Here is a 25,642-nt window from a genome sequence, read left to right as displayed (position 1 = left end):
CATTTTTGTTGGTGGATGTCTATATTCATCATTGAGGGAGTCAGAAGTCACTGAAATTCCATCCCTGAATTCCATCCATGGAGCCTGGTCATCATTTATCACACATTTCCTCTGGGATAAGGCCCACGAGTGGCCTGTGGGCCCGTGGCCATAAGGGCTTTCAGTCCATTTCCTAGAGAAACCTCTGCTAATCCAGTCCAGACCATCAAACGGTTACCACCTGAGGACACACTGGCACATGTGTGCCGCTCAGCCACACAGCAGAGAACTCGGCAATGTCTTCTCTTCATTCCCTGGGCTGCTTGAGGCTCCTGTATCCCTTTGTTTCTTTGCCTCTCAGCTGAGAACATTAGAACCTGAAGCTCAAGGTGTGGTCTCTCAATCAGCACCGTCACCTGCATCACCTGGCAGCGTGTTAGAGATGCAGAATCTTCGTCTCCACCCCAGATCTATTGAATCCACATCTGAATTCTAACAGGACCCCCAGATGATCTGTATGGACCTGGACCTTGCAGTAGAACATTCCTGTTAAGGTGTGAAGATGCTCTGGGACTTAACAGCTCCCATCAGTTTCCCTGGAATCCAAGACTCAGGCAGTCTCGGGTTTTGGTCATGTGACAAGGGTTATTTAGACTAGCCATGGCCTCTTCTGAATATCAGTGAAGACAGGGCTCTTGGACAGGGTGGCACCCAGCATCTTCATCCCAGCATGATCATGGAGGATAGGAGGGAAGTAGGAGGAACTGGGAGACAGCTGGGGATGGTAACGCCGGAGCTTTTGAAAGTTGAAAGAGTTCTTCTCTGAGTTGACCTTGGACCTGGACACTGCCAGAGTCTCATGGCACTGGCATGTCAGAGATCCCTGAAATCTCCCAGGACCCAAGACCCTTCCAGCCACATGGTCCTGCCTCATCCAGCACTGTTATATATGACAAGAGCCTGAGCTACAACTCCAAGGGTGATAGGCCCCAGTGGCCATTGGTAAGGATTCCTGCAGCCACATGCTTTGCACACTGCTCAACGGACACACCTGCCACAATCTATGCAACTTTTGTGAACTAGGGAGGGGACGCTATGAATTTGAGAACCTAAAACAATAAGAAAACATCTGCTTCAAAAGCTCCTAATAACTTCGAAAGGAACATTTAGCAGGAGAGGAAACAGGGCAGAGAGCAGATCCAGGCACCTGGCTGCGGCCTGCTGCCTACCTTTGTCAGGGTTATTCAGCTGGAAGATGTCTGGGTGCTCAGGGTCGTCAGGCAGCTGCACCATCCAGCCCACGATGGAGACCTTTTTGCCGGGTGTGGATTTATACTGGAGGAGAGCAACAGCACAGCGGAGGCCCGGGCCCAGCCCTCCACTCCACAAGGGGGGCCGCCCCGGGCCGGGCAAGGCTCCTTCCCACCCCCGCCTTTCCCACCCCCATCCTCCACAGGTCACAGGGGTCCCCCCAGCTAGAAGACGTCCCAGCATGAGAATCCTTTCGTGGGACTTACGTGTTTTCTATCTGTGCCCCGCAAGGACTTGGCTCCGTAGTACAGGAGGGTGGATCCTGAGAGTATGACCCAGTACCTGGTCCATGAGGACAGCTGGAGGAAAGGGAGGAAGAGTGATGCCACCGGGGGAGGTGGGGCAGAGGCCCCTGGCTGCCTGGTTCCATACCCAGCCACCCTCATCCATGCCAGTGCAGGCCTCATCTCCTCCCTGGCCCTCCACCAACCCCTGTCAATGCCAGCTCTACCTAGGACCAAGGAGGGGACACTTCTTCCCTCCCCTCTCTTGCCAGGGCACAATTCCTACGTGTTCAGTGCCGTACACTCGCTGTGTGCACACACTCTGCCACACATGCGACTTCCTTGCTGAGTCTTCCAGGAGTAGGCACTATTGTGTCCCAATTTACAGATGTGGAAACTGGGGACCTTGCCCACTCCATGACAATGCCAGGGCTGGAACTCAGACTGGCCAGTCTCCGGACCCAGGCCCTTCACTGCAGCCACGCTGCCTCTGGGTAGACGTGGGCTACACTTACCGCGGGCTTCCGGCCTTCCTTGAGCAGGGTTTTCCTCCTCAGAGGCCCTTCCATGGTGGGCACTGCTGCTGCGCTCCCCAGAGTACAGATGCACGGGCCGGTGGGGCTGAGGGGACACCACCAGTCAGTCATTGCCCTGGAGGGGCTGAGGTCAGGTCCCCTCTCACTCACTGGGGTCCACGGGTGCCACACTGCTGAGTCTGTGACATTCCCACAGGCCAGAGGGCTCCACAGTGCTGGGGCAAGGCCCAGGAGGGGAGGGCTGAGCCACAGAAGAGCATAAAGGGCCATCACAGATGAGACCTTTCATCCCGTTTGTCTTTCTGGCAGCTGCAAAACTCTAAGCTTGGTGACCAAGTTCCCCATAACCTAGGCCCTTCTCAGCACCCCCACCCTATCCTACAGGACCCCTTGGCAGCACTCCCTCCTGGCCACTCTCCAGGACAGGCCCTGGGGGCTTCCTCTGACCTTGAGGCTCTGGCAGACCCTCCCCCTTGTGTTGGCAGAGCCTGGAGGAGCAGCCCAGGGAGGGGTGGAGGCAGGGAGCAGCCTGCACGCCACACTCTTTGCACCCTCGCCTCCTGGCTCTTCTCTTACCCTCTCCCTTGCGGATTCAGGCACCGTCTACAGGTGAAGATATCCAAGTGCATGGCCATCCCAGACCTCCCTCTTGAGCTCACCTCACCCACCCTCGCCTATCTCCCAGCTTGGTGAACCACACCAGCACCGACCAGCTGCTTGGGCCAGAAAACTGACGTCCCTGCAACCTAATCCATCCCAAGGATGCACTGGTCCCTGGTCTAAATATGTCCGGCCGGCTGTCTCAGCCGCCCGACTGCTCTACCCCTTGTCACCTTCCCTTGCACCAGTGCCCCAGCCTCCCTGGGTCCATGCCACCGCCGTCATGCCACCACCCTGCCCTTCCCTCTGCCCACCCACAGCAAACCCCTCCCACATCTCCCTGCTGGTTTTGAGGTCTGGGTGAACATCCATACCCCTCATTCCTTATGGCACTGCCTGGCCTTCACTCCCAACTCACCCTGCTCTTCCTGCCTCACGGCCCAGAGCTGTCCCTTTGGTTGGGAGCATTCTCCTGACCCTACTCAGCCCCTCCAGCCCCTTCCTCAGGGAGGCGCCCCCGACCTCAGGACCGAGCCAGCTCCCCACGCTCCCTCCGTGGGACAGTCAGCGCGCCCGCCTGACCACAGCCTGGTGGAGGCGGAGACTGTGTCCGTCTCGTTCCGCAGCCTCCAGTACAGTGCTTGGCACCCAACAAGCACCCCGAAGCTAAGTGTTGAACAAATGAACGAAAGAATAAAGGAGTACCTGTAGACGCAGCTCCGGGTTCTGGGAGAATTCTGAACTGGAACTCGCCAGTTGGGCCCCAGCGTGGCATAGAGACGTCCCCTGCTTCAGAGGAAAAGGGTTAAATTTTAGCAACTGCCTAGAAGGACCAGACGTTCCCAAAGGAGGCAAGAGCATCTCAGGCCACGTGGCTGTTAGCTTGGGACGCCCTGCAGAGCACTGTCCCCCCCCAACTCTTCCTCTGGCCTCCTTGGTCCTGGTGCAGGCACAGCTGGGCACACCTGGAGCTGCCAGGTCAGTGAGCACAACGCCCCTTAGCGCCTCCATCCAGGAAAGTGCTGGAGTCTCCAGGTAATTGTTTCATTAACTTTTATTGAATGTTCAGCATTTTCCCAGTGTCAGCAGGATGGCTAAAATCCAGGCACACCCACTCACCCCAGTGTGAGGCTGAGACGTTTAATAGAAAACACTGTAGGGCCTGGCCCGTAGAGTCCATGGTAAGTCCGAGTTAAAAGTGCATGTAGACAGACCTGTGGGTAGTCTTGCACAGCAGGCCCCGGGGGCATTCCCCAGGACGCAGTGAATTCCTGTTTGATACGTCCTCTCCACCAGCCAGTCCCTGCAAGCTTGCTCTGTGACCTGCTGCAGCACCCGAGGGGCTGTGCTCCAGGCCCGCTCCGTGGGCCGCCCGCCTGGCTTTCCTCTCACCTGTGCTCCTGGCAGTGAGCCTTCCAGGACAATGTTCAGCGCAGCCCCTCTGGGGGCAGGCGCCGTCTTCCTCCCTCCTTCACCCTGGCCTGTCTTAGAAGACTCACTTCCTACATCCACTTGATGGGCCAGCCTTCTCCCCACCCCTGCAGCATGGGCTGTCCCGGTACTATAGCTTTTCCTTCCCATGGGCCAGACAAGGATCGTACCCACTTTACAAAGTCAGACCAGGTCCAGGCTGCCTTTGCAAATATTTCCTCTGCTCTCCATGACCAGTCCTAGGTTACTGCACATTGCCCTGGATGCCAGCACCTCTGGGTGCTGTGGGGATGTCCCACTCACTGCAGCAGGTGCGGCACCCCATCATTGAGCCCAGGGCCCTCTATCCTCCATCCAAGGAGGAGCTGTTCTTGGTGACTGTCTTGGGTCCACTGTCCAGGGGCCTGAGTGCAGCGCTGGTGGGAGTCATCGAGGACAGGTGCTCTGGGCCTCACACCTCCTGCCCATCAGCACCTCGTCTTTAGGATGATGGCCACAGCATGTGCTCAGTCCCCAAGTCCTCTAACATACTGGGTCTCACGACGGCCACAGGCTGACCCTCCACCACCACCTGAGCCGTGGCACAGACGAGAGGCCCTGGTGTGTTTGACTCCCAGCCCACTGGCGAGCTGCCGCCTCCTCTCTTCCATTCAGAAGGAGGGCTGGAATGCAGAGAGTGAAAGTGATACCGTGCAGATTACCACGCATCTGTCTCAGTCACAGACCTCAGTGCTTTGCTGTTCCTGGTGCCACTGGTTGAGCACCTCACAACTGAGTGTTCCGCAGGATGGCACAGCTCCGTGCTGAAGCAGGGCTGCTCGGGGCCAGCCTCCTCCTCTCCGCCGTAACCCGGGATTTCTCCCGAGGGGGCTCGACAGTGAACATTTCTGCGCTGACATTCTCCATGGCTTTGTCGGCTGCCCAGGGGGCGTCTCCTTTGAGCTCTGTCTGTTTGCAGTTGGCAACAGAGCCTCTGCCCAGAGCCAGATCCTTGGCTCCTCTGCTCCACCTTTCTTCTCGTGAGTCTTCTCCCTGTCACCCCACAGTGGGCTGTCCACAGTCACCAGCAGTTCTTTAGACAGGGCGGGTGGCAGCGCTGCTGCTTCCTTCCATCATTCTCGCCCTTTCCGTGAGATAGTCCATGGCTGCGTATCTAACAGATATTTGGCACAACTGACATTTGTTGAGGGACAGCTTGAACCAGCATCTTCCAGCCAGGCTAACCTTGCAAGCAGACTGTCCCTGAGCCCCTCCTAAGGGAGTGAGGAGATCCGCAATGTGGTGGACGGCGGGGGTGCAGGGCCACCGGGGTGCAGGGTGCTGGCCAGCAGATACAGAGTCACTGGGGGGCGAGTGCTCACGCTCCAGGCCACGGTGCTCACTCTCTCCAGGAAGCTTGGGTAAGCGCCACTCTCCTCCCCACAATGAGGAAACTGAGGCTCAGTGAGGTGAAACTATTTGACCAAGACACGAGCCTTGGAGGCCAGGACTTGACAGACTCAGGCCTGTCTGACTCTACAGCCCAGCTCCTCACCACTGTGAGGTGCAGCCTGTCAAGGCAGGTGTCGACGTGGAGGGGTCTACGTAGGGGACCCCTACTGGGTCCACTGTGGGGGTCTTCCTGGGGGTCTCCACTGTGGGGGTCCACCTCTCAGAGGTGCCTCTGCTTGGGGGTCTCTGCCTGGAGCTCACCCTGCCTGGGCTTTGTCAGTGTCTCTGAGACTGAAAGACCACGGAATTCTTAGGCCCGAGGATCTGGGGTGGGGCTTCCCCGTGGACTGTTCTCCTGGTGGTTTGGCTGCCTGGTACTAACAGCTGCCTCTCATCGACTGCTCACCACATGCCAGCTAGGTGCTTCTGCACAGGAACCTGCCCAGCTCCGTGAGGGCACTGCTCTCATACCCTGTTTTAGATGAGGAAACTGAGGCTCAAGGAGGCAAAGCCACTTGTCCCACTCTGCTGGCCTGTCATTGAGATAGAGATGCAAGTGCTCAAAAAGGGAGATTCACTTTCCTGCATGGGGTGAGGGCCTGTGCCAGTCTCGATGCTCCAGGCTGCGCAAGTCAGAGCCTTCTGTCCCTGGAGCTGGGGGGCAACGTAAGGGTGACTTTTCCCTGGGACCAACCTGTAGGAGACTAGAGTCAGGGTGGTGGGGGCCAGTCTCCCGTCCCACGTGAGCCCCTCAGGGCTGGCAGAGGGTTGTGCTGGGCAGGAGAACTCTGGCTGCCTGGCAGGCTGGCATCAGTAGAGGAGCCAGGATCTCAGCCACTGGAAGTGTCCCTTATCTGAGATGATTTGTTATGAGAAAGTTCAGGGCCAGAAAATGCAAATGAATGGATGGTGGTACCCAATGAATCCCAGAAACCATGAGATTTCTCTGGCTTGGGGTGTCCCACTCCAGAACCACAGACACCTTTCCCAGCATCATTCTGAGAGTACATGGCTGAACAGTCATGGGACAGAATGTGTCCCAGGAGGGCCATCTGACTGTCCCCTCTCAAGGTTCTTGGATGGAGGGGGAGGAGGAGGCTAAAGCAAGTGACTGAGGCCCACCCTGACCAGGAGCTCAGGGGAACACGTGGACTGGCAGCCAGGAAGAACACCTGAGTCCCACAGCGGGTGCAAGATGGTGCTGAGGATGACGAGGACAGAATGACAGGTGGTGGAGACAGGATGAAGGTGATGATGGGATGATGATGATGATGATGGAGGTAGTGATGACAATGATGGTGATGAAGGAAATGATGATGTTGAAGGTGATGAAGGTAGTGATGATGATGGTGGTGGTGGTGATGATGATGGTAGTGGTGGTGACGATGATGGGATGATGACGATGGTGGTGGCAGTGATGAGACGATGGTGCCAGGCAATGTGCTAAGCAGAATTCACTCAGTGTCTCATTTAATCATACAACACTGGGAGGTGGGCACTATTACTTTCCCTGCTTTATAGATAAAGAATCTGAGGCTTGGAGAGGTGGAGTCACTTGCCCAAGGTCACCACACTGGGAAGAGGAGGAGTGAGCAGTGCTGCTGAGCTAGAAGCAGCTAGAAGCAGAAGGGTACTGCTTGGGCCAAGAGAGTCACGAGCATTCAGATGAGCCATGTGGGTCTGATAGGCCGGCTCCCCCGTCCATCACTTTCTAGGTTGTAGGCATCTTGGGAGTTAGATTCCACACAGCCCTGAGTCCCTGTTGCTGGTCTAGAGGTTGGGAGCAGAGAGGAGTCTTGGATAATAATCAGTTGAGGCCTCAGTAATCTTGGTCTTAGCAGAAATAGGGTTCCCCACCCTTGTTCTTCTGTCTCAAGGACACAGAGCCCTGGTAGGAGTGTACCTGTGTGAGGGTCCACTATTCATCAACAGTGTTTACCTCCCCCAGCAAACCCTTGATAGGAAGCCAGTCCCACTGGCTACTTCCTGATGATTTACCCTCATCTGTAGGCAGGAGGCTGCCACCCTGAATTCTTCTGGACCCTGGGATATCCCTTTTAGCAGTACTTTTGAAAGACATTTGCTGTGGCCACCCACCCTTCCCTGGGTGATATCCCTGGTTCACCCGTTTGTACTGCATGTCCCTGTCCTTCTGACAGCTGAGTAGACAGGGCAGCACCAGTGACCCAAGCCAGGTTAACCAGTTTTTCTCTCCTGGCAATTAAGAGCCAGATTTGAGAGGCTGAAAGTCAGGCTCAGTGGCTGGGTGAAACTATCACATGAGTACTTGGGAGCTGTGAGGTATCCACCTTCCCCTCTGTGCACAGAGAAGTCCAGAAATCTCATCTGCAGAGAAAGGAGAGTAAAGCGATATGCAGAGAGGAGAGACATAAGACATAAGGAGGGTCCTGCCCGCTTTCCAGGTGCTGGCTCTCACGGAATTGTGAGTATTGGACAGAGAAGTGGTGGACAGAGATCTCTCAGCTACCATGCAGCAACAGCTAGCCTACAGGGCCCGTGGGCAAAGGCTCAGGGACCAAGGACAGGTCAAGCAAAGGTCCCCGGCATTTGCCCACTCCTGTCTCAGAGGAGTCTGCTGGGTAGGGCCTCACTCACCAGATGTTGGTGTCTGGAACTAAGGTACTAAAGCAAGAGATCACATCTTTGGGGGAAACCAAAATCAGGAGCTTGGCACATTGCCTAACTGGGCTTCCGGCGGCAGAGAGCCGAATCCAGGTACGAGGCAGCAGGATGGACTGTGGCACCAGGCCCGGCGAGGGCGAGTGAGGGGCGTGAGCCCGGGATCCTGGGCCTCCGCCCCACATTGGGTGTGTGGTGAGGGCCTCTGCGAGAGGCACCTGAGAGTGGCCATGCCCATGGCTGTGCCACAGCCTGAGGGGCCCTCACCACAGGATCACCTCCAGAGTGTAGCCCACCTCTCCTGAAATCCTGCCAAGGCTGAGGCTGGAGAGGCATCCTTGTGCCCTGGCTACCTGGGGCACCCAGCAGGGTCCTCTGATCTTCTCAAGGAAGGGAGTGCCTTTAAAAACACTGTTTTGGAGTAGCAGGCTTGGTGCTCTGTGCCCTGGCTCCACTTTCCTGGTGTCCTCCTGTGCATGTTGGGGGTTTCCACCAGCTGAAACCGACACGTAAACCTTGCACAGGGCAGAAATTACGTCATCTTATCTCCTCAACACCCTCGAGCACACCCTGTGGCACCTATGGGACCAAATGTCTCTAGCAGCATCTCAGAGGGACCCTCCCCATGGTTCAGTGCCATCCTGGAGGCCACCAGGGACTGGTGGAAACTTGCCTTCATTCTAGTCTATCCATCCCATGATGACTGAACTACCATTTGGGAACATTTTTCTTCCTCTTACCCAGCCTTAGACCCCCGGGTAGCTGTCTTGCTGGTAAGATGTACCTATTGAAAGAGGCTCATAAAAGTCCCCAAATCAGTTCCTCAGCCATGGGAGTTCCACCTATGTGCTAGGTACTCACTATGTGTGTCCTCGCCACAGAGCTGAGGAACAGAGGCTCAGAGGAGCTGAGAGGCACCCAAGGCCCTGAGTGGGGTCAGTGGTCCTGGCTTTGGGCCCCTCCCAGCATGGCCGGCCGCGCCTCTCACTGTGGAAGTAAGCTCAGGACACGAGAAAGCAGAACACACCATGGAGCCCATCTCACCTGCATGGGCTCGTAGGGACGCTGAGCACTGGGCCATCTGCCCCATCCCGTTACCTGACTCAGAGCTCAAGGGCTGCCTCCTCGGGTCCCAGGAAGCCCCTTGAGGGCTCACTACGGTCTTCTTCACCAAATGTCCTTGGGCCTCTGCTTAACCGTCCCATCCTCCGGAAGCCACCCCTGAACCTGCAGCCTGAGGCAGGTTGCCCTGCCGGACGCTCCCACTGCACCCCGAGTGACTGCCCCCCGGCCTCTGTGGGCTCTGACTAATCCCACCTGTGGCCGCGTGCAAGGCAGGAAGAGGGACCTGCTCTTCATCTAAGAGGGCTGTGAGGCACCCCCTCTCGATTCCTCTGACCCCAGTGTTTCCAGCGCCTGTATCACAGGCCTGTCTCTCCCGCGAGAGGGCCCTTTCACAGAGACCGGCGAGGTCAGACTAGGGAGACAATGGCTGAGTGTTTTGTGATGCACTTTGCAACACATTTTCATATCTCACTTCTTAAAAACTGATTAGTAGTCATTTCTGATGATCTCTTCCTTTTTAAAAGTTATATGTTCATTGTTTTTTCTGGGTAGTAAAAAAACATTTACCCATTGTGGAAAACTGGGAAAATGCAGAAAAAAATACAGAAACTCACTCAATAATCCTACAACCCAGAGATAATCAAGATGAATAATATCATGTATTTTCTTACATACATATATGTTTGTCTCTACAATTTTGTTCTTCTGTTATTAATAAAAAAAACTACCTCATTTAAAATATACTTTAGCTTGTAGGCCGATACCCTTGTTCCCACCCTAGTGCCAACACTTGCTTCCCAAATCTGGCATAAAGCGGCCCTGTTACCTTTTACTGCCGCCCCTGACTCACCACGCGCTCCCTAAGCCCTTCACTTCCCAGGAGCCTGCGCTTTGCTGGGGATCCGCCTGGCCAAGCCCAGACCCTGCTTTCTGGTTCATTACGTTGCCTTTCAGGGCCACCTCCCGCCTCTCCTAGAGAAACCAGAGTGTCCCCAGGCAGAAGGTGAGGACAGCTGCAGTCAGGGACACTAGGCAGAGTCACCGAGAAGAGCAAGCCCACCTTGCCCATGGCCCAGTGGCCCCAGCTCTCACAGCACCACCGCCCTGTCCTCACTCTGGGCCCCGAGGGAGGCAGCGGCTCCAGGGCAGCCAGGGAATGCCCAGAAAACCCTGCCCTAGTCTGGCTGCCCCTCTCCAACCCCACAGGTCCTGTGACCTTGCCAAGGCTGACATGGGTGGGGGCCAGAGGTGAAGAACAGCAGAAGGGGGTGCCCCTCACTCCGTGTACCCTCACTCTGCAGTCCCAGCAAGGACAGGGGTTGGTGCCAGCAGCCACCCCCAACCTGGCTGCTGACCAGACAGCACTGCAGTAGGTCTACAGGGCTCAGTGGGCTCTAGTATGGGTGCTCTTTAAGGGTAACTACTTGGGACACTCTGGCACCTGCCTGCAGTCAGAACCCCAACTGCCACCTAAGGGCCACCTTCAGCCTACTGGGCTGAGCTGTCTATATGTATAAACTTGGGGAAGGCAAACTCACAAGGCCAAATGTCCCCCCTTGGCCTGCTGACAGTGGCATAAATGGTGACTAAGGAGGGTGTGATGTGGGGTCTCTGGCCTGTGGTCTCCCTGCCTGTCATCTTGGTATCTGGCTCTATTTCTCTTCCTGGCCTGGGACTGGCTTGTTATCTGGGCTGGGGGAACATCATTGGAAGGTAGTGGCTTCTAAGCTGTAGCGCCATGGGGCCAGCCTCTTCCTTTCTCCCACCCTCGCCCCGGCTCTGCCGCACCGTGTGCTTAGGCAGGTGTGGCATACAGAGAAAGCTGCCTTTGCACAGCAGCTGCGGAGCATAGCTGGTGGGGGCTCTGAGTAGAGGAGACTTGTTCTGGAGAGAACAAGGCCTAGGGAACGGACACTCAGGCTTCTGAGGAAGAGAGAATCTCCTCCCCTGTATAGAGCAGGAAGATTTGGTCTGGGGCAGACCTGGGAGAGAAGGGAGGACACAGTGGGTGGAGAGCATAGGGTGCATCAAGGTTGGGAATAAAGGAGACCCACGTGGCAACGTGAGGGTGACTGACTGTGACAGAAGAACACCATGGAAGGAAGATGTTCAAGCTGCAAGAGGTAAATCCTCCAACTCTCCCAGGGAGTCTTCAGCAAAGCCTAGAATGCTCCCATGCTTTTTGGGAGTGGATTGCTCAGGGAACATGAGAGGCAGTGCAGGAGGGAGGCAGAGACTGGTGGCCAAACGACAGCTGGCACTGGCTGGTCAGGACTGCACTGGGCCTGGTCTTGCCTGGAGGGGACATCACAGCCCCACTGGCATTCCCCAAAGCAGGTGGCCTCCTGCTCTGCTCAGTAAAGTGGGGCTGGGCAAAGAGCTAGGTCCTGAGAGAAAAAGGAATAGGATGGCCTTCCTGCAGGGCTGTTCCCAGGCTGCTGGAGGCAGGGCTGGGAGTCTGCACCAATGCGCCAGCAGCGAGACCAGCACTCGAAGGAGATCCCATCCAAGAAGTGCCTACTCTAGACATTCAGATGGATAGTAATCTAAACCCTATAAAATGCTGTGGCTTACGGCATTCATGGCTGAACTGTGTACAGCATGGTCTCCCTGAGGCAAAGAATTCTCTCTCAACACCCTCCTTCCTAATAGTGCTAGTTTCAGTCAAGAGCACTTAGCAGGAACCATATCCATTACACCCCCAGTGACTAGCTTATCTGGCAGGGAGTAGTTACTTAACAAACAGCTATGCATGAATAAATGAATGCATGAGTGAATGAAGGAATGAAGCAGTGAATGAATGAACGAACAAACAGGTCCAGGTCTCACTGATATTCAGGATCTGTGGTGAGTTTCCCATCTGCTGTCCTCCCGCTATCTGGGGAGGTGCTGGGCTGCCCGGGGCCCCTGGCTGGCGCTGCAGGTCCTGGAGTCTGCCCCGTGTACCCGTCTGGTTCTCCTCCCTGCCACAGGGGCAGGGGCCCAGGCAAGAGCAGCCCAGATGGGGCTGCACAGAGACAGGGGCTCAGGGGCTCCTGTATCGTCACTCCACTTCTACCCCGATCTCGGGTTCACAGACAGACAGACTGACAAAACCCAGGGCCAGTCCCAGCAGCCATCTGGCCAAGGTGTGAGCAGTGATGAAGAGATGGGGCTGGTGGTCAGGAAGACGTGGCTCAGCTCTACCCGAACAAGCTGAGTGAGGCAGGCAAGTCACTTCTCTCTGCACCTCGCTGTCCACATGGCTCAAATGGGGACAATAGGAATGGCTCACACAGTGCTGAGGATGCGGCGAGTGCACGCATGCAAAATGCCCAGACAGGGCCTGGCACACAGCCACGCTCCACCAGGACCACAGACCCCCAGGACAGCCCCTCTGCTCTGGAGGAGCTGCCAGGCAGCATTTCCCTCGTCTCGGGTCAGTTTGTGATCATGGGGACGGAGGAGACAGAAGCTCCAGCACCAGAGGAGGAGGGTGTGTGTGTGTGCGTATGCACAAATGTATCTGTGGGGAATGTATTGCCTGAGCCTGCAGGCACATGCATGTGTTTGTGTGTGTGCGCGAGTGTATATGCCCACATGTTCGAGAGTATGTGAGCACATGTGTATGAGTATGTACGCAAGCACATACGTGTGTATGTGTGTGTGTAACCGTGTGTGTAACTGTGCATGTGCGTGTGCTTGTGCACACAGGCCCATGGATGCCAGTGGAAAGGCTGCCCTGAAGGATGGTGTGAATTGCCTTTCCCAGACATTCTGTGCCACTAGATTTCTCCCCACCTCCTCTCAGACCTTGAGTCCCCACGATGCCCTTCACCTCTGGCTGCTCCGCAGCTATGGGAGCACCCCACCCGTGGCGTCCCGCCTTCCTGGGGCCTGCTTGGCACCAGGCACAGGAGAACACCAGTCCACGGAGCACGTGTGATAGGAATGCCCGAGTGGAGGTCCCAGGCCTGCAGCAGACAGGCTTGCCCAAGGAGCTCAACCCTGTCACTGGTGCCTAGCAGGTGGTGTCCGGTAAGCGCCCAAGGCCTGAGCCATGTGGCTGCAACACTCGCGGACCCCACCAGGCGGAGCCACGTGCCCGTCTCAAGACTAGGCCAACTCTCAGGCTTCTGGCTTCGAGAACCCACGCTTCAGACCAAATCTGCTCCCAGGCCTCCTGTAGCTCTGCTCGAGCAACAGCGCTCCTGGGCTGGCCCCCAGACCAGATGAGGAGTGGGGCCGCTCGGAGCAGGCCCATCCTGCTCTTCCGCCCTCCCTCCTCGTTGGCCCTGCCCGGGAGGAGCTGAGGCCGGCAGAGGGGCTGGGGCCGCCCCTCCCAGAGCCTGTCTTCAGCTCCCTCGGGCCCTGGGCACCTCCCCTGGGAGGAAGGCCGCACCGAGGCCACACTCACCTTTCCAGCCCTGAAGACATCTCTTCACTAAACTCTGAGCTCTCACTACTGCCTGGAAAAGGAACACAGGTCAATGAGCAGGGCGCCGCCTCGCAGGAGAGGGCCTGTTCTCCTGGGTCCAGGGCCCAGGCCCCCGAGCCCGAGGCAGTGCTTAAGAAACAGCTTCCTCACTCTGGGCGTCCACGTGACTCCAGTTTTTGCTGCTATTTCTAACTCTGCTCTGAGAGAGTCAAAAGAAGCACCCTGTTCCACTGTTCCCAGGCGGGTCCTCTATTCCTGTCCCACCTCCCCGGAGAGCCACAGCTGCCTGCCGCAGCACTGGCCTCCGGGGTCTGGGCCTGGCCTGGCTCCCATGCCTCCCTCCCGGCCCCGAGGAGCCCAGGCCAGAACAGGCCTCACCTGGTGAGGATGGAGGCCCAGTGCGCACTGCCTCCTGCAGGGGTGGCAGAGCAGCTGCCTAGCAGAAGGCGGAGCCTCAGGGAGGCCCCCTCGGACCCCTGGCCAGTGGGGATGCAGGGAGCGGCTGGGCCCCAATGCTCTGCGGCCCTTTTCCTGCCTGACGCTGGCCCCTCTGGGCTGACTGGGCTACCCTGCTTCTCTGGGGGTCTTCAAGGCCTCTCCAAGGAGAAATTTTCTCCTGTCACTCAAGTGTCCACTCGCGATGGCTTTGTACTCTCCCTCACACCCAGAGCTCCGAGCTTCAGTGCGTGCTGCCTGAAAGAGCACCAGGGCTGAGGTGGGAAAGGGGGCAGGTGGAGGCCCCCGGCCCCTTGGAGTCAGTCTGAGCAATGGTCTTCCTTGTGGGGTGAGGAGGACCAGCCCAGCTCCAACCAGGGTATGTGTACACACGGCCACTTACTCAGGGGTTTCAGCCCCAAACAGAAAGACATTTGAGTTCCCTGACGTGAGGTGCCGGGGACCAAACGACCTTGTGATCTCCTGTCTGGACAACGAACAGCACAGCATCCAACTCAGTTTTCTGTCTCAGGAATAGCAGGCACAGCTCAGAAAGTTTCCTGGATGTCAAACAGCTATTCTGTTGCCCAGCCGAGGGTTGCTGGACCGGCATTTCCCAGAGGGCGTTCCTCAGAACCCCAGTCCCATCAGACATTCCAAGGAAAAGGGTTCCATGACCAACGAATGTGGGAACTGGCAGACTCTGATGCCTTCTTGGAGGACGCATATTGTCCCTGAGCACAGCAAAGCCTCTGGGAAGAAAGCTGCCTCCCTTTGCGTGACCCAGCCTTTCCCTGACATACGGAACCAGAAGTCTTCTTCCACAGCACACCTATGAAGCCTGGGTGCATTTGCCTCAGCTGTTGTATAACCCTGACTGGGTCCAAATAGAATGACCTTCTCTGAGGACAGAGGCAGACACAGAACTTGCTTGTCATAGACAAGCAAGGGGATCGGAGGCAACTGCCCCCCAAACTGATACCACCCATGGCCTCTGAGTCTGGGCTCACTTCGCAGGGCCGTGGGGTGCAATTCCTGCCTGCTCCCTGCTCCCTGTCCCCCGCCCCAGCTCCTGGGTCCTCTGCCCCTCAGATCGCACCGATTAAACTCCCAGCTCAGTAGCTGTCCTACTGCCAGCCCTGGAGAACTCCCTGTTTAGAAGAGCACAAAGACACACAGACACACGGACTGCAGGGACACGGGCCCACTGAAAGGCAATGGCCAGAGGAAAATGCACTGGTCTGATGGCAGTAATGACACAGTGGTGTCCACCTGTCCTCAGCTAACCTGGGCACAGCCAGGGGCCAGATCTGTGACCAGAGCTCCACACTAGCATCAGCCCTAACACCAACTTCTCCCCATCCCAGTCTCAGCAACACCATTTCTGTCCCTTCCACTGACATAAGCACCATGTCTGGCTGACGCTCAGTAATGCAATTTCATCCCTGAAGTCAACGTTTTATCCTCCCTACTTCTGGCTTCTCAGCATGAAGACAAGTACACAAGTGAGAACCTGTGGCCCACCCAGCTGCTGACCCCAGGCAGCTTCTGCTGTTTTGTCCTGCAGGGCCTTGGGGGTCATGGCTCTCCAGGGACAGAAGCCCAACTGCAGCAGCGGCCGGACTTCGGTGGCAGCCGATCTCAGGCATGTGTCTGGCTGCTTCTTCCACCTGCCGGCCGCACTCAGGGGCCACCAGCAAGAGGAAGACAAACCCAGGGTTCTCCAAGAAGCCCATAAGGCTAGGAGGCAAAGGCTGCCCTGGCTTGGGGCGATTCCTGCATGGGGGTGGGGGAGCCACTGGGTTCTCCAGAGTGATAGTGCCACTGGGCGTGGCACAGTGACACAGAGACAGACACGGAGCACACGCTGGGCCTGTGGCCCACCCGCCTCTCGTGTGCGGGCTGGAGACGCTTACCTAGGGAGAGTCCATTGGTGACAGCAGAGGAGGAGGTGAGGGTGAGGCCCCTGCGGGGGCTGCGGGACTCTAGGACACTGTCGTCCAGTAGATGCCTCGCTTTCTCCGATGGGAATGTCGCACTTTTACTCTCAACTACACTCAACTGACACATCATACTGGAAAACGGAAAGGAAGAAAGAAGGCGAAGCTCCTTATCTACGGAGTAAGAGAGGTTACACCTGCCTGGGGGCCTGAGCGGATGGCGCAGCTGCAGGAAAAAGGCCTCCACCCAGAGCCATGGTGTAGTCCAGGCTCTGCCCTCTCACAGCGTGACCTTGGGCAAGTCACATCCTTTTTCTGAGCCTCAGTTTCTCCATCCATCTAATGGGGGCTAACGACACTTGCCCTGCCTGTCTCCCAGGAGGGTCATGAGGATCGCGAGGCTCTAGTGGGCAGATGGTGCTTGTCAGTGACGAGGCCAGCATGTCCGGTTCTGGAGTCACACACACCTGGTCCAGGTCCTTGCTTCAGCACTTCCTCACCATGGCAATGGACTTCACCTTGTTGAACCTCATTGACTCATTCTTAAAACGTGTATAGTAATAGCACCTACCTCCAAGGCCTGCATGGGGACTCAGTGAGCTAGTGTGTGACAGGCATGTGCAGAGCGCTAGCACGGGGGAGGGGCTGCATGCTAAGAGAGCAGCTCCCGCTCCTCCAGCCTGGGAGCTCGACCAGGGCCAGCCTGGGCTGGGCCGTAGCTCGTGCCTTAGTAGAAGGAAGGAAGGAAGGAAAGATGGGAAGAAGGAAGAAAGGAAGGAAGGAGAAGGGGAGGAATGGGTGGACCCATCTGCTCAGGAGCCTGTGCCCAATGCCCTGGGGACACGGGCATGGCTGCCCCCAGTCATGCAAAGACCCACACGTGACTCCCTGCTGTGGGCCCCACAGGGCTGGGAGAGCCAGCAGGTCCACTGCTCTGTGGGCAGGTGCCATGAGACACCTAACGCTGCCCTGTATGACGGTCACTGGTTCCGCTGGACTTGGGTTCCCTATAACAACATGTCACTAACTGGGCTTGAGCAAATTCTTAGGAATGCCACTGTCGCTTCCCTGCCCTTCCTCCACTGGCTGCCAAGCCTGTGACGCTGTCAGCAGCATGTTGATGGCGCTGCTGCTGGGGCCCCTCAGCTCCCCCTGAGCCCACGGCAGCCAGCGCTCCCAATAGCTGCCTCCAGCAGCTATAAGAACAGAGGTGGCGAGGGACCCCGTCTGCTAGTGTTCCCCAGCATTGTACCCACGCCCCTTATGCAGGCCAGTCTGAAGCCCTGGGGGAGAGCTTGCTCAGTCACCCACTTGTTGCCCAGGCTGTGGCTCTTCCTGTGTCTGGGGACGGGAGGTGTGGGGAGGCTGCCGGCAACCGACGCATCAGGACAGGTGGGCCTCCGACTGAACCTCGCAGAACCGGACCCAGCAGAGGGGCCTGTGAACAGAGCAGAGAGAGCAATGATGGGGGCTCTGGTGGTGGGGTGGGCTGTGTAGGTTGGGCTGGGTATGGAGGCTCAGAGGAGGCAACAGGTTTCGGGTAAGGCACCTGGTCTGGCTGTCACAGGTAGCCCCATGGCTTCCTACTCATTAGATATTGACCCTTCCCTTCCAAAACAGCAATTAACTCCCAAGGCTGACATCCACCAGTGAGGATGGCCAGTGTCCTATTGTGCATGGGGTCCACTGGCTGGGCAGCCCCACTGGCCCAGGGGGGAGTGCTGGGGGTGTATGTGAGGATCAGCAGTCTGGCCCTGCTTCCCCACAGCATGTGTTATCCGAGGTCGCCCAGCTAGTGAGCGACAGAGTTGAGGGTTCAAAGTGTGCCTTTGGGCTCCAAGTTCGTGCCCTTACCCTGAGCCCTTATAACAACCACTTTCTGGCCTCTACCCACTCATTCAACAAAAGGGTTTGAGCAGGCAGATCTGCTGAGCACGAGCACAGCCAGGAAGACAGGGTTCAGATGTATGCCAGGTCTGTCACCTACTACCTGGGGACCTTGGACATGTTACTTATTCCTTGAGCCTCAGTTTCCTCATCTGAAAAGTGGGAATAATTCAACTCACCTTGTAGGTGGCTGGGAGTAGTTGATGATGTTGCTTACTAGACCATCATGCTTAGTTTGGTCACTATCTATCTACAATGTATTGCTCTATTGCCCAGGCTGGAATCAGTGGCGTCATCATAGCCCACTGCAATCTCAAACTCCTGACCTCACGCAGTCCTCCCACTTCAGCCTCCCAGAGTTCTGGGATTATAGGTGTGAGCCACCGCACCCAGCCTCATTTTATTATGGCGATTATTACCATGTCCTTCTCAATCCAGTCATGGGGCTAACGGGAGGTCATCAGAGCCAGGAAGTTGGAGGCCACAAACCCCACAGAGTGACCAAGGCAGAATCCTTCGTGTGGCCACACCCTCAGCTATATTTGAGGAATGTGGCCCTAACCACTGTTACACTCTTTAGTTTCTATGGCTTGGGAAGGGAGGTCTTTAAGGGGAAATTACCCTAGATTCTAGCCTAGACGTGGCCATCTGGGCTACACGCTGGTGGTGGGGGCCAGGGCTTCCACAAAGGTCCTCAGCCACTTCTTGCAGAGACATGGAGTGCAGAGCATATCCAGGAGGCCACTGCATGGCCAAGCTGGGACCTTTCCTGGGGGGCCTGTAATGACTGGGGCCCATCCAGAGCTCCAGATGGGCCACCGTAAGATCCTGTAGACTTACAGGTGGCTTGAGAGTTGCCATGTCAACCAACATGCTTGGATCATTCTTATTTTAATGTCTCAAAATAATGTCCCCAGCCTGAGCCCTGCAGGAAGCCTAGCCCCGTCCTGGCATTTCGGAAGAATCATGAGGCAGGGTGCTTGAGCCACCTCCAGTTCTGAGTCCTGCTGCAGGCTGCGCTCTCACCTCCGCGCTGTCTCATCTCCGCTGCGCTGCGCTCCCTCCAGACGCCATTCTGCACAGGTGCTGTCTCCTTCCCAGGGTCCTCAGCGTCCCTTGCCAATCACTCCATTGGGCCTTGGTCAGCTTTCTGATTGTTCCCCTCAAGGGCATCCCCAAATATCCCCTCTCTCCTCAGCCACCCCCCCTCCATACTAGCAACTCCTAGGCCCCCACCCTTGCAAATGACGCTATTCTGTACTCTGGCAAGAGAATGAATGGGTTGCGGGGTTTGGCCACGGCCACCCTTGCAATGGCCTCGTGCACCTCGAATCACACTGGCCTTCCCACCAGGCCTGGGGAGCAGGGGCTCCTCTGTCCAGGGCTCATCTCTCCTTTCGGGCTCTACCTGCCTCCTCAGAATTCACTGCCTCGCTTGCCCCCTCCCCCCTGCTCCTCCCCCAGCCCATGGGGTGCTCTGGTCCCTGCTGCTCTGCAAGCCAAGGCCCTTCACTGATCTCCTCCAGCCAGTCACGCTTCCTCAGGCGGAGATCTGTGTCCCCCATCTCCTTGTGTTCCTCTGCCCTGGTGCTCATGAAGTCACTCAAATCTGACCTCTGTCCCTAATGACCACTGACCTTTCTGGAAAACCAATGAACGCTCATCGGTCTCCTCCCCAGAGCCCTTGGTGCCTGGTGCTAGGGACGACTCCTTGACGCTGTCCTTCCCCGGCGGCCGTGATGCCACGCTCTCCCGCTTCTCCCTGTGCCTCCTCCATTGCTGTCACTTTGTCTTCTCCATGAGCTCCTCATCCTCTGACAATCCCTCCCAACAGAGCTGTCTGCACAGGCCTCCCGTTCTGGCTGCTGTTTTTAATGTGATCAGACATGCTGATGACTCGTAAATCTTTACTGCACCTGTCATTTCTAAGCCTGAGACCTATGTATCAACCTCTTGGCACTACTCTTCCAGCTGACCTTTCCTGAGATGCCCCAGGTTCGCACAGCCACGCCGAACCCGGCACCTCCTTCCCCTGCGTGCCCAGCCTTGGCTAGAGGCACCATAGGTCACCCAGTCAATGGTTATTCTTGGCTCCTCCTGGACTGTGACTTGCCTTTTCTCACATCCCCTTCTCACATGTGCTACACAGTCACTGAGGCCTACAGGTTTTGCACCCCACCCTCGCTGCCCATCTCTCTTGTCACTGACTGGTCTGGGGCCCCCTACTTTATCTTCTTCCTGCCTCCTGTCTGATCCTCTAAAATCTAACCCCCACCCAGCTTCATGAGCGTCTGAAAATGTAAAGCTGACTGCATCATCTCCTTGCTTCAAACCGTCCATGATGTGGTGTTCAAGGTCCTGCCTGACGTGCTATTTACGCCGCTCTTAGAATCCCGACGGGAGAGTAAAGACACAAAGCAGCTGAGACGGTTGTGAAGAAGAAGAGTGCAGGCCTGGCCAGACTATGTCAGAGCAAAGCAGAGCAGGAGCAATTCAAACGGCGGGCTCCTGCGCCTGGACCGAGACACTTCAGCGAATGACAGCCCAGGGTCACCATCAGTGGGAAGGAAGGCGCCTCCTGGTACAGGAGGCAAGAGCCACTGGGTTCCACGTGGGAAAAGCTAAAATTCTAAAGTCTTACCTTGTATTAAACAAGTGGACTAATGTCAGCAATATGAAAAGCAAAAATGTAAAACTACTGGGAAAAAAATAGCACAGGCCCCAAAGGAAAATAAATAAATTTGAATACGTTAAAATTAACCATTTCTCTACCAAAACAAACAAACCAAAAAGATAGCAAACTCAACGTGAAAGGCGAGTCATGGTCTGGGGAAAGTATCTGTCACCCACAAAACCAACGAAGGATTAGTATTCAGATGTACAGAGAACTTCAAAGGTCAGTGAGAAAGACATAAACCACACAGAGAAACTAAGCAAAGACAGGAAAGAGAAATTCACAAAAGAGAACATCCAAATGACCCATACTTACATGATGCTTAACCTCACTGGTAATAATGGAAATGCAAATTAGAGTAGAAATGAGGTATTTTTCATCCCATCAGATTGTAAAAAAATAATCAGCCCGACAATATCTCGTGTTGGCCAGGATGTGGGGGAACAAGAATTCTAGTTTGGGTTCATATGAGTATGGAATATTTGGAAAGCAACTAGCAATGCTGAGTACAGGGAAGCTGCCATGCCTTCTTCTCCTGGCAATTCCAGTTCTAGGTGTGTGCTCTAGAGAGATTCTCACCTAAGTACACAAGGATGCTCGAGGTAGCCCTGTGAGTAACGGCAAAAAAGCAGAAAAACCTATGTGCCCCTAAGTAGGGAAACTGACAAATGAGTTGGGGTTTATTTATTCAACACATTCTACAAAGAAAAAAAAAAAAAAAAAACAAGAAGAAACTAGATCTACAGGTATTGGTATGGGGAAGTCATAAAATCATATGGTAAGTGAAAAGAGCAAGTTGCAAAAGAATGTTTATAGCATGATATCAATTATGCCAAATTTTTAAAAAAACACACAATAGTGTATATGTTTCTACATAAGTATATATGCAGTAAAACACAGAAACCTGCACAAGCCTAACACGCGTCAGGACGGCAGGTGTCCACAGGGAGGAAGGGGTGAGAGGCAGAGGGGTGAGAGGGACCTTCCCCCGCTCTGTAATGCGGTGTTACTTAAAAACACAGAGCACACGTGGCAAAATGTTAACAGCTGTTAAGTATGGATGTGGGTACAATAGGTATCCTTTATGTATTAAATATTTCATTATTTAAAAAAAGAATACTTTCAAAATAGTGGACACTTCTTCTATACCAGGTCCTGTGCCAGAACCTCCCACCTGCCCCTCCAGAGCTATCTTCCAGCCTTTTGGGGCCGCACTGTGGGGCTGGGTTGGGTCAGTGGGCAGCAGCTGGAGCACTGCCTCCTCTGGCTCTCTCTGTGGGGTCTCCCTGATGAGATCGCCATCTGCTCACACCCTGCCTGACTCTGGGTTTTGGTAACTGCTGCCTCCCTGCACCCCTGCAGGCCTAGGGGAAGCTACAGTGCCCCTCTATGTCTAAGCTTGGGGTCCTGCTGTCCCCTGGGGTTCCCACACACCCTGCCCACATCTTTGCAAACAGCCCTATTCTGAAACTCTCCAAGCGCCCCTTGAGTGTGTCATCTGTTTCTTGCCTTGATCCTCTGGTGCCTTCACATTTAAATACAGTACCATGCTGGGGTCTGTATTGTTAGCTTTAATTCACAAACGGGGTAGCAGAAGCTGAGTGGGTTAAGCATCAAGGACACGGAGCTAGCTGGCCATGGGATCAGGTTCAAGTCTAGGCCATAGACACCTGGGACCACCCGCCCAGCCCCTTCTCAGGAAGCACCTTCTCCTCCCGCTGATGGAGTCACGGGGGAGCCAACGCGAGTCCAACGTGGCCTTGCCTCTGGCCCCGGGCTGATTGGTCTACGAGTGGACACCTTCCCCAGGATCTTTGGATTTGAGTCTAGAAAGCATTTGAGGACAATCTCTTTTTCGTGGCTGAGAAATGAAACCTAGACACTATCAATGACCATGTTTCCCTGTTGTGGAGAAGGAAGCGGTCTGGTCTGCGGTGACAGAAAAAGAAAGTGACTCAGAGTAAGGCCACAGAGCGAGGCGGAAGGGAGTCCTGTTTCGGCTGTTCCTGAAGCCCAGTCCTTCCCATCCTTCCCTGGCCTGGCTGTTCAGCCCTCCCTGGATCCTGCAAGCTGATGCTTCCCCTTTTGGTTGAAGCCAGAGTCTGCCTCTGTTGCTGTAGCTCAAAGTACCTTAACGAAGAGACCCCAGCACACCACACTGCATCTCAGCGAAGCTGCCGGTGAACCTGACCTGCAGGCAGGAGAGAGGGAAGGCTGAGGTCCCGATTCCTGCTTTCAGATGGTCACTCACTAAAAGGATCTGACAGACCAACCCATAATAATGGAACCAGAGAGGCGTGATTCTAAAGTAAAGGTTCTTGTCCCAGACTTCATGAACCAAGAGGGGGTCTGTGGAAGGCCTTTGAGGAGTGTGTGGAAGGCTGAAATTGCACCTAAGCTTTTGTATATATGCATTTTCCTGGTGACGTGTTCCACGTGGTCATCAGCGTTTTTGCGGCTCTAATTATTAACCAGGGAATGTATCAGACCCATCTGGAGAGTGTGTTAAAAATGGAGTGTCTTGGGCCCTGGAGGTCCTGACTTTGCTGGCAGCAGGGGGTCTGGGCATCGCATGCTACCAAAGCTCTCCCGGTGAGTCGGATGCACACTCTGGGAAAGAACCTCGGATCGAGATGCACAAGCAGGCTCTGACCTGATGGAACATCTTGTGCAGCTAATCCAGAGAGGGAAAGGAAGAATGAAAACCATCCTGCTTTGTTTTGGTTTTGCACGTATTGCTCAAGAAACGAATCCATGTAGAGGGTGGAACTTGCCTTGTTTATTAGCAGCCGTGTGTGAGGGATTACAGTCTCACTGCCTGAGTCACTCTGGCTCCCACCCTGCTTCAGAAAAGTGTTTTCTAAAGGTCAACTTGCACTGCTCTTACCCACGTGGCTTGCGGTGGAAGCCAAGACTACCTGGTGTTGGAGCGGTAACAGTAACGATGACGATTATGATTCAACGCTATGCACCTGGCGCTGCGCTTTGTGCCTGTGCCGCAACACTGGCGGTGGAAACTTAGTGTCCCATGTCACAGATAAGAAAGCAGGGCTCACAGATCTACCACATGCTGGAGGCAGAACTTCAACCCAGGTGTGTGGCACTCCCGCGGTGGCTGGGGAGGGACTCCAGCTGTTCAGAGGTTGGGCACTGGTCAGAACATGAGGAAAGAGGGACACGATGACAGTATTTAAAGCGACCTGGTGAGCAGGAGGCACTTCCTCCTGGAAGGAAATCTGTCATGGGTAAGACTCAATTGCTACTCTTGAGGAAGGGAAGGTGAAGAGGACTAACATCTATCATGCACCCACTGTGTGCCAGGCTTGTATAAACACTACAAAGTTCTTTGTCACTGACTCCTATGAAGTTAACACTTTTACCATAGCACTTCACAGGCACGTCACACAGCTGGAGGGTAGGTAAGAGGTGGATGCCTTGAGATTCTGGTAACTTCTTCAGGCCCCTTCCTGTTTACTCCTGCTCAGCTCCTTTCCCACCTGTCTCCATGCACTTCCTGCCTCCTGGCTCTGAGTCCCACTTACAGCATCTCCTGACCCCTCCGGACTTGCCCTTGGTCTCTTCCAGTCAATCCGATTCTCCCTCCAGCACTGGGCCTGGATCTACCCTACTTCTCTCTGCATCTGATGGCCTTGGGAGGCACGCCTGGCCTCAGATGCCCCTCGACCCAGCTGGGGTATGAGCGGAGGGCCCAGCAGAGGATCCGTGGCCTCCCTGGGCGCAGTTTCAAAGCTGCTGCTGCTCTCCCTGTCCCAGGCCTCAGCCTTCCCCTCCCCTGCATTGTTGACCAACAGCCTGGGTCTGACGCGGAAGCAGAAGAATTTCCATTCAGCTGGGACCCAGGGATGGGGGCCTCTCTGCCAGTAAGTGACACCCTCTGCTACTGAAAGGCCTTATGTTCCTGCCCCGCCAAGCCTGGGGTGGCCACCACATGACAGCACCAGGGACACGTGTCTTTTGGGATCGCTTTTGAGCTGGGTGGCTGGCAAGTTAGTTTCTCCATGTCCTCAGGGTAGGGGCAAGGGTGTGGGTGGTGACAATGTGCCGGGGTTCTGGCCTAGTCCAGCAGAGCGTAGTCCCCGCTGCCAGGCCCGATATGGCACGGACAGCTGGAAAAACTGACCATGTGGCTTGACTATCTCAGAGGACTGCTCTATTTTTCCTCAGCATAATTTTTCCATGAATAATCTTTAAAGCTCTTTAAGTGGCTGTTTCTTTAGCAGTTTTATTGGAACATATGAGAACTGACAGTCTCTTTAGGGAACGAGATATCATGTTGAAAAAAATCTGGTTTTTATTACATTTCTTTCAAGAAACCAACATGCTGCCCAACAGACCACTCATTGATTGGAAGAGAAAAGAGTGCAGGGCCTTCGAACAATGTCTTTGGAGTGGACAGCTCAAGGATGATGAACGGTGACTGCAGAGGACTCAGGATCAGGGCAGAGAGGCCCAGGCTCCCACCTGTGTCTGCCATTTGCAGGCTGGGTGACTTTGGGCAAGTCACCTCACCCCTCTGAGCAGAACAGGAACAACGGTCCTGAGCTTGCAGCCTCCCTTTGAGGACTAAGCCACACGGCGTCCCTCCTCTGTTCATGCAACGAACAGACTGTACTGAGTCCTGACCTTGGGCCTGCCCCGGCCCAGGCGTGGAGATACAGAACTGGATTGAAGAGATGATGTTCTGCCTCCCTGGAGTCTACAGTCAAGTGTGGGGCAGACAGAAGTAACCAAGTAACTGCACCCAGGGGAGACCCATGCTCTGACATGAGAATAACAACAATAAATATGCTAATGGCAACAACACACCAATAGTCTAGCTACAACAACAATCATGATGGTGACAGTGACAATGGTTAACATTCACCGGACATCTACAAGGCCTCTACAGAAACTGTGATAAATGCTTTGTATATATGATCGTATTTAAGCTGTTTGGTAACCCCGCCGTGCAGGTGCTATTGTTACATCAGTTTCACAACGTGGAAGCTGAGGTGGGAAGGGCTCAGGAGCTCGCCCAGGTGAGCAGCCAGTGAGGGGGGGCCCTGAGCACG

General features: G+C 55.3%; 1 protein-coding gene across 6 annotated transcripts in view; it reads right to left on the bottom strand.

Moving 5' to 3' along the window:
* Positions 1–25,642, bottom strand: part of RALGPS1 (Ral GEF with PH domain and SH3 binding motif 1) — a 269,878-nt gene that overhangs the window by 8,805 nt on the left and 235,431 nt on the right. For 4 of the 6 annotated variants that reach the window (XM_012771947.2, XM_076009044.1, XM_076009045.1 and 1 more), the window contains 7 exons: positions 17,321–17,447; positions 15,986–16,143; positions 13,614–13,665; positions 3,356–3,439; positions 2,030–2,135; positions 1,497–1,589; positions 1,209–1,314 (listed from right to left, as the gene is read on the bottom strand). In XM_012771947.2, the coding sequence (XP_012627401.1) occupies positions 1,209–1,314; positions 1,497–1,589; positions 2,030–2,135; positions 3,356–3,439; positions 13,614–13,665; positions 15,986–16,143; positions 17,321–17,447 (726 nt within the window). The remainder of the gene's footprint in view (positions 1–1,208; positions 1,315–1,496; positions 1,590–2,029; positions 2,136–3,355; positions 3,440–13,613; positions 13,666–15,985; positions 16,144–17,320; positions 17,448–25,642) is intronic. The other 2 variants (XM_012771954.2, XM_076009047.1) reach the window with 1 other exon arrangement.

Source organism: Microcebus murinus, chromosome 12 (assembly GCF_040939455.1).
Source record: "Microcebus murinus isolate Inina chromosome 12, M.murinus_Inina_mat1.0, whole genome shotgun sequence".
In the NCBI taxonomy this organism is placed as follows: Eukaryota; Metazoa; Chordata; class Mammalia; order Primates; family Cheirogaleidae; genus Microcebus; species Microcebus murinus.
The sequence above is the reverse complement of the archived record's forward strand: the minus strand, read 5'-3'. Positions and strand labels throughout refer to the sequence as shown.